General features: G+C 33.1%; 1 protein-coding gene across 1 annotated transcript in view; it reads right to left on the bottom strand.

The window, feature by feature from the left end:
* Positions 1 to 802, bottom strand: part of LOC143235341 (zwei Ig domain protein zig-8-like) — a 162516-nt gene extending 161714 nt beyond the window's left edge. Inside the window, exon 1 of the mRNA XM_076473418.1 lies at positions 466 to 802. Coding sequence (XP_076329533.1) covers positions 466 to 562 — 97 coding nt within the window. The 5' untranslated portion in view covers positions 563 to 802. The remainder of the gene's footprint in view (positions 1 to 465) is intronic.
* Between the last annotated feature and the right edge of the window lie 12219 nt (positions 803 to 13021).

The following is a 13021-nucleotide window of genomic DNA, read 5'->3' as shown; positions in this document are numbered from 1 at the left end:
GTGAAGCTGTTTTATAGTCAAGTATTTTAAAAATATTTTCTTCTAATAAAAGTTAACTGAGTGTTAAAACCATTATTATTATTATTTAACAGTACAACAGCTATATTACATCATTTAATGACAAACCGTCTAGTTGGATGTTTGCTTACAACTTTACATTCACAGCATCAATCTGATTTACTTCTATCAACTATACCAAACGTATTGTGATTCGCTTACACTATTTCATCAATGTATTTCATTCACATCCTCACACTTTAAGTCATTAAAACTTGTTTGACTAAATCTTTTTCAAGAACTCGGAATTTAAATATTTTCATCGTTCACTTACTTACTAATACGTTCACTGTAACATTATATCATCGCTTAAATTTATTTTTATTTAAAAGTGCGCTGGTATTTACAGCTAGAATTTATCCTGCTAATAAAAAAGAAACGTAAAAGTTCATTTCCGAACGAACTTACCTTTTTGAGCTGTAAGAAAAATAGGGTTAACACAAAAGAGAGCAAAGATAATTCGGAAGTTAGTGAGACAGCTATCTCGTTTTCTACGGACTTTCATTGTCAAAGGCTTTTGAAAAAAGTTTGATTTGTGAAAGAAATGAAAAGAATAGTTCCAATCTGATGAAACTGGTAGCTAAAAACTGGAAGCTTAAATAGGAAGAGGTCGAATATAATACATATATTTCATGACGAACAGTAGCGTTTTATAGTTTGTTTTAGTTTATTAAATAAGCTGCCTAAACGTGAAAACTACTTGATTTATCCAGGAGAGAACTGCTTCCATCCTTCTCTTAGCGATTGTATGATCTACTCACGACTGAAGGATCGCAGTTAACGGGCGCCGCATGAGCCGGTCACGTGACGTAAGCCATCCAGCCAGCTCTGCATAAGCGTTGGCGAAGGAAGCATCCTATTACGGCTGCAGTTCTACAAAAATATAGAATAAGGGAAGTTGTTTATTTGCATATACATTAATAGTGACAGTTCGAACACATGTTTAAGTACAGAGCTATTTCATACATACCAGTGTCTCCCATTTGAAGAGTGTGCTGAGAATCGACGTTATGTTCTTTACTTCCTTACGAATGAGCACCTGTGTCAAATACTTGGTCGTTCATGTTGAAGATTACGTTTTCTTATTTAAAGTACAAAATGGGAAATTCGTTATCACAATCTTAGATCCTGGAGAAAGTTTACGTGTTTAATTTATGTAATAGGGTGCTAATGACTGGCAGTTTCACGGATCTTTGATGTTCGTAAAATTGATGCAAATAAGTCTCAACTGCAAAACGTCGATCACATAAGACTAGTTCAACCATATATTTTTTTTTTTTATAATTTTCTAGAATATTGTTAGGTGTTAAGTTAGTCCGAGCAACACGTGTCATATTGTTAGCTATGATGAACGCTTGATGATGACGTAACAATTAGTGTATTACATAATAATACTGAAGTCCAAACAGGATTCAATGTGGACACTAAAAAGACAGAACAGTGATATTTTAATATGTCTTTTGTAATTTCATCGAAGTATGGTTTCGCATCAATCTTGATATAAAAATTAACTCAATCTTAGACATAGTTGTTTAGTGTCCAGTATTTAAATCAAAAACACGTAACTTACCATTTATATTCGACAATAACGTGCATAAGTCTCAATTATTTACAGTAATAATTTGAAAAAATAAACATATAAATTATGAAAGTGTAAGTGACCATATATTATCGCTTAGGTGTTTGCTGACCTAAGAGATTTTAGCATATATCATCACTATAATACAATGCAATATAATGATCGCATTCCATTACAACCACTTGGCACGAAATAAGGTCTAATACTATATGCAAAAACGGCTCGTTTGGGTTGAGAAAATATTTTACATAGAAGGTCGAAACGTTGTTCGCTCCTCTACATACAGCTTTCTCTAACCATACCAGCTGTTTTTACATATATTTTTCTACAAGTGGGTTTTCTCGACATCACAAGGTCTAATACTTTCCACCAACATATTCCACACTGCTAAGTTGAACTTCGTATCTTCATAATGCTAGTATAGAGTTTAGGAACAAACCAATATTGATAACACACTGTAACTATTTTAGTTGGATATCTAACTTGAGGGTTAAAGTTTCCAAAATTTTTAAATTAATAACACTTCTCCACTTAATGGTGGTAGATTTCCAGATCAATGTCCCTACACTTTGAAGATTCAGTGTTGATTTATAAACAACATTATTAAAGTAGAATGATGCTAATAATTACGCTTAATTAGTTTACTTTAGTCAATGCATACGGTAGCTAAATAATAATAATAATATATGTAGTTAAAAACACAAGAACAAAACGTTTTCTGTATAAATACATTTGATATCTACACAATGATATACAAGTAAATTGATTTTCTGAAAAAGAAACCTAAGTCCATGTTTGCTAAGGGAACAAGTGTACTCTGTACAATATAATTGAATTTTAAGCTATATATGTGTGTGTGTGTGTGTGTATTGAGGGAACAATTGGCCACTAAAGTAGTAAAACTGCACATTAACCGATGTGTGTTAAGGTAGGAAATACATACTAAACACTAATAAAATTGAATGTTAAACACATATCTGTTGAGAGATTAAATATACTCTATACACTTCTAAGGCTTATTGCAACTTCTGCGAACAATAAAATGACCGGTTTTTGATAGATTAGATAGCAGAGTTTTGTGATTTCAATGTAAGACTACATTTTCCGGTTTGTAAGCAGTATGCTGTTTGCTATTGAAGTTTGCAAAAGAAGCAGATATAACTTAGATCGTAATATTTTCTACATGAAACATTTTTTTAATTTAAAAAACTTTTCAAGCAGTAAAAAAATTAAACATTTAAATGAACTCGACAATTATATTTGAAAAATTATAACAGTAGAGTGAGAAAAAAATGTGGAAACATTTGTTTGGGAATTTCGCACAAAGCTACACGAGGGCTATCTGTGCTAGCCGTCCCTAATTTAGCAGTGTAAGACTAGAGGGAAGGCAGCTAGTCATCACCACCCACCGCCAACTCTTGGGCTACTCTTTTACCAACGAATAGTGGGATTGACCGTAACATTATATACCACCACGGCTGGGAGGGCGAGCATGTTTAGCGCCACGCGGGCACGAACCCGCGACCCTCGGATTACGAGTCGCACGCCTTACGCGCTAGGCCATGCCAGGCCATGTGGAAACGACTTTGCGTTTTAGAGATTGTTGTCCTCGGAACCTGACATTGTTAATATATATCTTAGAATGCTTTATGTTTACAAGTAAATCAAGAATTATATATTCTGTTAGATATGTGTTTTAATGCAGAAGGAAAGTTACAAGATAACATATTATATATCAATGTAAGACGAATAAACAGAAATATTTCTAGATGAGCCTCATCATTTTATGTTTCTAAACATTTAATATAAATTGTTTGTGATCAAGTTGTGGAACAGATTAATTATACGAACAAGCGGGAATTGAACGAGCTGGAAATAACAAACTATCTATAATTTCATTTTACGATACCTTAATTCAGAATACTAATTGCGTAATATCTCTGAACATCAAAAACATCTCTTCTGAACATAAATTCTATCTGTTATGACATAATTCAAGTAGAATCCAAAATATCCTTTAACCTTTAGACAACGTATTGTGTAAAATGGAATGTTATAATCACGCATAGTATGGTTTCTGTGAATGTTGTCAATATGTGGTATAACATATTTAACGTAGTAAATGAATCAATGGGTTATAATAGTTAAATAACCATGTAGAAAAACAAGGAAGAACATGATGTGGAAAAAAGATTAATAGATGTTGAAAATTTTAATAAAACCAGAACACTGCATACGTGTTCCTAAGAACTTAGCTTTGAGTATACATTATTGGTTGTATTATAACTAACATCTTTTACTAGTTTTATATACCTTGTTCAGAAACACTCAATCAGACAACTGTTTACTAGAAAAAGTATTAATATTTTTTTTAATGATGCTCATCATAATATAGTTAGTTTACTACAGTTTCAGCACATGGATCTGTTTAAATTCAATAATATGTCTCATTCACAAGCACTCTCTATATGTATCTAAGTATGCACTTTCGACTGTTTGATTTTTTCTTTTAACCATTTAACCCTTACACTAATATACTTTACAAAACATTTAAAATAAATATTGAGAGTTATAATAATTATAAACAGGATCAGTCTGTTCTTCGAACATTGTTACTCATAGCTGCACACTAAACACAGGTGACAATGATTGGAATAATCAACTAAAAGTCCACATAACTCGTTATAGAATTGACTTGAGTTAAAACTGTGTATATATTACCTTCTTTTATTTATCATTTGTTCTAATTGGTACCTTTCGTTCCTTGGTTTTCATCATGTTTAAGTATTTTTGTCATTTTTGTTATCGTGAATAACTTCTATTTTTGCACGATAAAGCAATATTTCATTTTTTTGAGAGAAATGAAAACGAGAATTTTCTGTTGGCTAGTCTTATAAAAGGGCGTGTCAAATGCTAAGCTATTGTCGTTACATTATAGCTCTAACATACTGATGTTGTAAGACGAAGTAAAAAAGTTAAAAAAAATCTCATAACTTTGAGATACATGAACCTCAAACAAACAAGATGAAATATTAAAGATTCTGTATGATCCATCCATAAATAAGTTGGAATACTAGAAGTGGCGCACACAAAATATGTGAGGTGTATACCGCGTCGAACCCCACAGGAAAAAAGATAGCCATATTCATTACAGCTAAGGGCTCAGTACCAGAGCAATGATCATTTTGTAGCACATACAGCAGTTCTAAGTCAGTGGGTAATATAGCACAGAAGTGTTAAATAAATTCTGAGTTTTATTACTCGAACTATGATTCGAATTTAAGTTTCTGCACAAAGAAAAGTAAACACCATAATACATCACTCTATTAATTTATCAAGTACGAAATCTGCGCCCTTGAGGCACTTAAATAAAAATAAATACAATACTCATGGTAAGATCTTATACATTATACATAAGCAAATATATATATATTAAGGTGTATGTGTCTGAGAAATTTTCTATTTCTATTCATATGATTATTAATAACATGTGGTGTTAAAATAAACAATATAATGAAAATAATACTTCCCCTAATTCGGGTGTGCCGTTATCTAAGTGAAATTGATGAGAAATCACATTTAGCCAACACAGTTATGTTGACACTCTAAAAGTTGTTGTCGAACAGTTTTCTAATATAAATGGCGTTTCAACCATTACTATGCGTGTCGTAACACAGCCGGCCAGAAAATCCTTGGAATTGAACCAAAGGGCTCAGCAGCGCAAGATATAAGTAGGCCTAGAGTGGGTCGATATATTAATATATATATATACTCTATCTTTGACTCAGATATTCCTATTATCATTTAAAAGTCTATCACAGTTCTATAACTTCACTGATAAGCATACATAAAGAGCATAATACAGTTAAAGATGTGCGTTGAGTTTTAAAAGATTATCTTAAGAAAGAAACTGTTATACACAGGTTGAACTTCCGATGCTAAACGATGTTGGAGCTTCACAGGATTATTAGAGTCAGTTCGGTATGACTGTTTGTATTCTACTTGCATGTCGATGATAATAATACATTGTTGTTTCCGTTGTTAAGATGTCATGTTCAGAGCACACTCCCTATTCTCTGTAGCTTTTCATGCAAAAACCCGATAGGAGCTTCGTCTAATGACATCACTTGACCAGCATGCCCTTATACAGAAAAACATAAATTCCGATTTCATTCTCAATCTGTTTAATACATGTGACGGTAGAAATGATAAGACGTAGATGGAAACTGTAAACATGTGGTTTTATTAGGTTGCTTAATTTTGCCTGTGACATGCGGTTGGCCTGGCATGGCCAAGCGCGTAAGGCGTGCGACTCGTAATCCGAGGGTCGCGGGTTCGCGCCCGCGTCGCGCTAAACATGCTCGCCCTCCCAGCCGTGGGGGCGTATAAGGTGACGGTCAATCCCACTATTCGTTGGTAAAAGAGTAGCCCAAGAGTTGGCGGTGGGTGGTGATGACTAGCTGCTTTTCCTCTAGTCTTACACTGCTAAATTAGGGACGGCTAGCACAGATAGCCCTCGAGTAGCTTTGTGCGAAATTCCAAAACAAACAAACAAACAGACTCTACTAGTTTCTAAGCATTTTCTTTTGTCAAAAGGTGGCTCTTTAAGACAAGTTAATTTCAGGGTTGTAATGAGGAACTAGTTTTGTGGTAACACAGGATAATTATTTATTTATTCTGTCTTTTGCGTAAAGCTACACAATGGATATCTGCGTTAGCCGTCCCTAATTTAGCAGTGTAAGACTAGAGGGAAGGCAGCTAGTCATCACCACCCACCGCCAACTCTTGGGCTACTCTTTTACCAACGAATAGTGGGATTGACCGTTACATTATACGCCCCCACGGCTGGGAGGGCGAGCATGTTTAGCGCGACGCGGGCGCGAACCCGCGACCCTCGGATTACGAGTCGCACGCCTTACGCGCTTGGCCATGCCAGGCCTCTTATAGCAAAGCCACATCAGGCTATCTGCTCAGACCACCGACGGGAATCGAACCCCTGATTTTAGCGTTGTAAATCCGGAGACATACCGCTGTACTAGCGGGGGTCGGTGTGACATGCGGACGGTTTTTGCCACTGATCCTCGTTTTCGTGTTAGAAATCGATAACTATGTTTACTGCGGCTAGGTTAGGACTTGTTGCTTGTCTTTTTCTGAAAGGTCCAAGTGTTCCCAGTTAATCCATATTATCTTGTTTTCAAAAGCCATTAAATAAAAAGAATACTCCATAGCTTGAAATTCTAAATCTATAATTATAATCCATTTTTTATGATCTGAAGATAAGGATATTTTGCATTGGAAAAGGCTATTACATACCCTTCCTAAAAGCTACGAACTTTTCGTAGCATCACACTACCTACTTTAGACAACATAGTCAAAATATACTTCTGATACATTCCGCTCTACCTAGAATTTATATCGGCTTTAATTATTACGTAGCTTCCTAATTTTCATACTTGAAACAATTGTAATTCATTGTACAAAATATTTTGTATTTTGTAATCTAATAGCAGCTTGATTATGTCGTATCTTCCAATCTAATAGAAAATAAAATAAATATTTTAAATTTGGAGGGTCACATTTATTTTGCACTGTTATTAAGTGAAATATTCGAACAGTGGATTATTATTCGAAACTGCACATTACACTCTTAAACTGATTAGTTTCTGAGGTATGAATTTGCAAGACGTAGTGTGCAAAATGTCAGAGATGTGTTTACCTTTAAACTTTGTTTCGCAACCTCAGACTTTGCATGCGGCTGCATTTATAACCAAGAATCAGCTATAATCTATAATCCTAATTTATCAATAAGAGTATCGAATTTTCAAGATAAAATGTATTTGAATATTAGAGTTATATTTTTATAATACTTTACGAGAATAAATTTGTATTTAATTACAGACTTATGTGAATTGTATTAAATTTAGAAAATGCCTTAAATGATCACTTAATTAATTAAGTCTATAAATAACTGAACCCTTAAATTTGAGCTAAGGTTTGTTTGCGTTTTTTTCAAAAAGTTATTTTAATACTGGAGGAATATGGATGAGCATAGTGACCATCCGAAAAAGACACCTTCAACAAATCGTATCCTATGACTTGTAACAGATGAAAATCCGCGAACACTAAAGTCGGTGGCAAAAACCTGTTCACGTGCCCCAGCCAACATAATCCAGACGGATATCCGATCTTCGTCTGGAAAAACAGCACAATTTTTTGTACAAGCTGTTTCCACGACATATTCGATCAGCCGTAGACAGCTGGACAATGAAACAGGTAGTCCTGCTATTTCATACGAAAACATATCAGACACGTCGTCGTAAGCAAAGCTTATGGATTTTTATGCAATCGGAGTGTTGAAATGGGTGTTGTGAAGTCTTCGTAGATACATTGAGATAGAATACAGGAAAGAAAAGTGAGGTTTTGATATGACGTCTTTCGATAAAGCCATCTTCAATGGATACAACGATGTAGGACTATTGTAAAGTTACACTGTTGTGTGATTGCACATGACTAGGCTACAAAATGTGATTAGGCTACAAATTGATTCTAAAATAACGTACCTAATATTTTAAGATTGGTGTATATACGGATTTTATCTATATTGTTAATTCATAAGCTAGTTAAAAATACAGAAAATTAATGGTATATCAGACAGCTACCATATTATACGTTAATGTAAAATACTCTAGCATTAGCAAATAAATAACTCAGACAGTTTCAAAATTATATATTTATATTAATATCACATCAGAAAAGGATTCATACCACTGGTAGTCTTGGATAATCTTTTACAACCACGTTATACATTAGATGCTCTGGTAGTTTACAACTTTATATTATAATAAACTAATTCAATGAAAATGTGTCTCAAATGAAAATAATTCAGTAAGTTCAACCAAATCTCTTTAGTCGCATGTTGTTTAAAAAGGTTCAAAACACTACGAGCTTTCTCAAACAGCGTTTGTTTACATGTGAGTGTTCTGGTAAAAATCGTATGGGGATGGACTTCAAACACAGCTTTAAACCAGTTTTTGTAACACTCTTGTAAAGTTAATAATATTCTCCTAATCTCATCATGATTCCTTTCCTACAGAAGAAAAACAACGCTCAACATGTGTTTTGTATTTTATGATACACAATTTTATTAAGCTTTTGTTTTTGAAAAACTGATTTTCTTTAAATTATCCTTATAGTGGATTCGCTCCAAACGATTAATTTGTTTTTGCTAAAAAATTCAAATAAGTTATAAAACAAAAATTTATTTCTTTGATTCAAAATGTGCAGAACATTTAAATGCCTGACTTTGTACTTAAACTTAGGACCAACACAGCTGCGATTAAAAAGTTTAATAATATTCTATACTATACTGTACTATAGAATTTTGTAGTAATTTCTAACAAAAGATGTTTTTGTAACTGCTATTAGTCTTTATTTGTTAATCTGCATTACACTGTTGACTTGTAGCATTACCTAAATGTTTGTTAATCTGTGTTACATTGTTGACTTGTACCAATATCTAAATATTTGTTAATCTGTATTAAATTGCTGACTTGTATCATATTTAAATCTGTTTTATTATTACGTTTTTCGATTCAAGGAATTTTTCAACCATTTATGCGGGTACTATGAGTTTTATAAAATGCGTTTCATAGATCTACTAGCGATAGTCAGTGCTATTAACTTCAATTAAACAACAAATTTACAACCTAGTTTTCACCTTGGCTCGCCATATCATTACAGAGGTCACACCCGTATACTTTCAGTTAATACCAACTTTTATTGTGTTGTAATTTATAATTTGTAAGCCTTAAACAAAACACTATGTTGAATATGCCTTAATATATTAATTTTTCATTTGCTCCAAACTCTAATACAGTGGCATTTGAACTCCTAATTAAAGGCCTGTTTTACTGAACTGGAACTATTTATCTAATTCATGAGATAAAAAAGTCTTGCTTTTTAGTCACCTGATAAACAAGATTATTCACAGTCATCACAGATTAATTACTTCAGTCTCGCAGAAACAGGAGTAAAAAGGAAAACTTTAATGTAATTACACGTTTAAGTAGAGAAATAGGCAGCTGATAAAATAAATAATTGCCTAACCACCAACAATATCGTATCATTAAAGTTAAGTTACATTGTTATTCCTCCTTTCTTTAGCCTCAGAAATATATCCAAATTCTATGAATTGTTTGGATAACCTAGGATCATTTTGTACTAGTAACTCTGAAAAAACCATCTACAGTCAGTCAGTCATGAGCGGCGACCTATTCAATTTAGCGAACGTCCATTCTTGGAAGTTACTGCAATTACTTTCATATCGGACATCAAAAGATATTTTGTTAGAATCCTAAAGTTTGATTGTAACTTCAATACTATTGACGCCGAGTGAAATCTCGAAGCACCTTTCGTATATCGAATAAGAGAAACTGAAAACGAATGGAGAAGCATGTTTTCTCTTCCACGTGGTTTTAAATAATTATTTGTATAATACCTCCTGCCACCTACACTTTTCTTTATTATTATCTATTCTTGGTAATATTACTTACTTTTTGATATATCCAATGTAAATCTTACTTTTCATATCAATATTTCTTTTTCATAGATCCATGCATATTGTACTATCTGTTGATCTCAATCATACGTCTAACGTTCCTTTTTGTGACTTTTTTATGGCATGTTTAGTATGGCTTACACATTATATAATCCGAAATTACACTAAACGTATCAAGTAAATCGAAGTATTATATTCTAACTACGTCAGTTAAAGTTACAAAATTTTCAATCACTTAAACTGTTAACAAACAGCTCAGAAGAAAAGTGTTGTCTTCTGACTGCTACTGATTAAAAATTGCAGTATAACAACCTGTACTTTCTAATATGTCGAGTAGTATTTGTAAAACAAATATATTAAGAAAATAAAAATTCCAGAATTCTACTATTTCATCTGTTCTTGTTTTTCGGAAGCAGCAACATATTTTTTAGCAAATTGCACGTTTTCTTCGCGTATAATGATAAAATGGTAATTGTTAAGTTATTTCAAGCAAACGTGAAGAATGTTTGTGTTATCTTATATCATCATAAACAACAACGTACGTTTCGGTAACACTTCGTTTCCATTGTTATAAAATTCGTATATAATGGACATTAATGTTCCCCAAATCAACGAATTCTACTCAAAGGCATTGATCACCAATATCGGGTTTGTCTGAGGCGTACTATTTGTATTCTATTGTTTCCAATTCATGCAGTGTAACTCACAAATAAACACGAAAACAAGAGTTTATCTGATGAACTCGATGATAAACAATGCATTTTAGTCTAAATTTACAGTCATGTTCCTAGAATCAAATTATCAGAGAAATAAGCCAGTTGACATCATGATATTCATCAATATTTCTGTAACAAGATGAATATAAAAATTTCTGTCTGTATCTTCACAAATTCTATAAATTTATAACGCTTTTTCACGAATATAACATTTTAATAATAAGTCGTAAATTCGTCATACTAGCTTCTTTGAATACTGTGTAGTTTAATGTTACTGTTAACTCAGCAGTGTTTTGTATAATTACTATTACCTTCAAGATAATGGTTCGCCAATGGGACAGTGGTAAGTATAACGCTAACATCCAGGATTTTAAAACAAACAAACTACAAAATAATGATTCTTAGTGGCTTTTTTCTACGGTACTTTAAGGACCAAATATTTTGAAATAAAAAGATTTGACAGTGCCAAATGGTTTAAATGTCGAATGCCACTGGAGGCTTCTGGTGGCTGTAATGTAAAAAAAAATATTGAATCTTTGTTTTTCTTTCTCTCGTATGTTTTATTCTTAAATAACAGGCTTTTCGACGATTTTCAACAGCATGGTGAACGTGAGAGTGGCTTGACACTGATGAATCTAGATATACGGGAGTCACAGATAAATGAACACTAAAACTGTTTACACAGATACTGTAGAACTTCTCTCTGGCCAGTGTTGTTATGGTACTATACCACTGTTGTTAAGGGTAACGTGCCTAATAAGTATTTTTATTTTTTAAACAAAATATTAGAATTAATGCAAGAAATATAGGTTAAAATAAGTGTGAGAGCTTTTCCTTTTTGAGCCATAAATATAGTTGTTTGTTTGTTTTTTGAATTTCGCACAAAGCTACTCGAGGGCTATCTGTGCTAGCCATCCCTAATTTAGCAGTGTAAGACTAGAGGAAAGGCAGCTAGTCATCACTGCCCACCGCCAACTCTTGGGCTACTCTTTTACCAACGAATAGTGGGATTGACCGTCACATATAACGCCCCCACGGCTGAAAGAGCGAGCATGTTTAGCGCGACTGGGATGCGAACCCGCGACCCTCAGATTTCGAGTCGCACGCCTTAACACGCTTGGCCATGCCAGACCGCCACAAATATAACTAAATTAACTTAACCTAAAATTAGGGCTAAAAAGATACACACATAGATCCTTAGTACCTCCGTCAACAATACAATAAAGGCAGTGTAAAGTTGGGATTATGAAGATGTAACTTAACAAAATTAAGGGAGAAATGAAACAGTATTGATTGTAATCTCTGAATCATTCAGAAGGCCATCTCTGTTAATGCAGTATTTTGGTGCAATAAGAGTTTATTTTTCAGCCTAGTTGTTTGTCTAAAGATTGTGTAAAGTTTTAAAGCGATTTGAAGAAAACATAAACTTATTTCATTGCCTGTAAAAGTTAAAGTATTTTCAATACTGTGAGAATTAATGATGAAAATATAATGTACTTTTAAATAATAATTAGCAAATTATTTATCATGATAATATTCCTAACTACTAAATTTTCACATCACAAACTGTTTTCGAAACTTTGTGTATAAAATAAAATGAACCGGTTGTTTTATTACCTGTAAACGGGCGTTTCAACTTTTTTTTCTTCATCATCAAAATCCCACTTCCATCTTTCTCACTAATGGGAATAAATAAACGTCATATATGAAAGATTTCAGTGTTAGGTTTAGTTTAGTTGAGTAAAAATGTTTGGTTTAATTTCAATAACATATTATCTTAAAAGAAGTCTGAATGAACAAACAAATAGAAAAAAAAACTGTAACACTATGTTACTGTAAAAACTGAAAAATGGGGCAATAAAAGTTCTCTGTTACAGCTAATCACAAGTTTGTACAACTGATAAACTGCAACTTGACCACTGCAGGGATCGAATCTCAAACTTTAAAGCTATATACCCTCAAACCTACTTTTAAGCCACCGAGTGGGAGTTGGTAATAGAATTAGAGCATCAAGCATTTTTCAGGATTTCAATCACGCGTTAGTGACTTACGAACTAAAATATTTTATTTAAAGAAAAAATTTAAATAAATAATTAATTGATATTATAAAAA

This window comes from Tachypleus tridentatus, chromosome 2, assembly GCF_004210375.1.
Source record: "Tachypleus tridentatus isolate NWPU-2018 chromosome 2, ASM421037v1, whole genome shotgun sequence".
Classification (NCBI taxonomy): domain Eukaryota; kingdom Metazoa; phylum Arthropoda; class Merostomata; order Xiphosura; family Limulidae; genus Tachypleus; species Tachypleus tridentatus.
The sequence above is the reverse complement of the archived record's forward strand: the minus strand, read 5'-3'. Positions and strand labels throughout refer to the sequence as shown.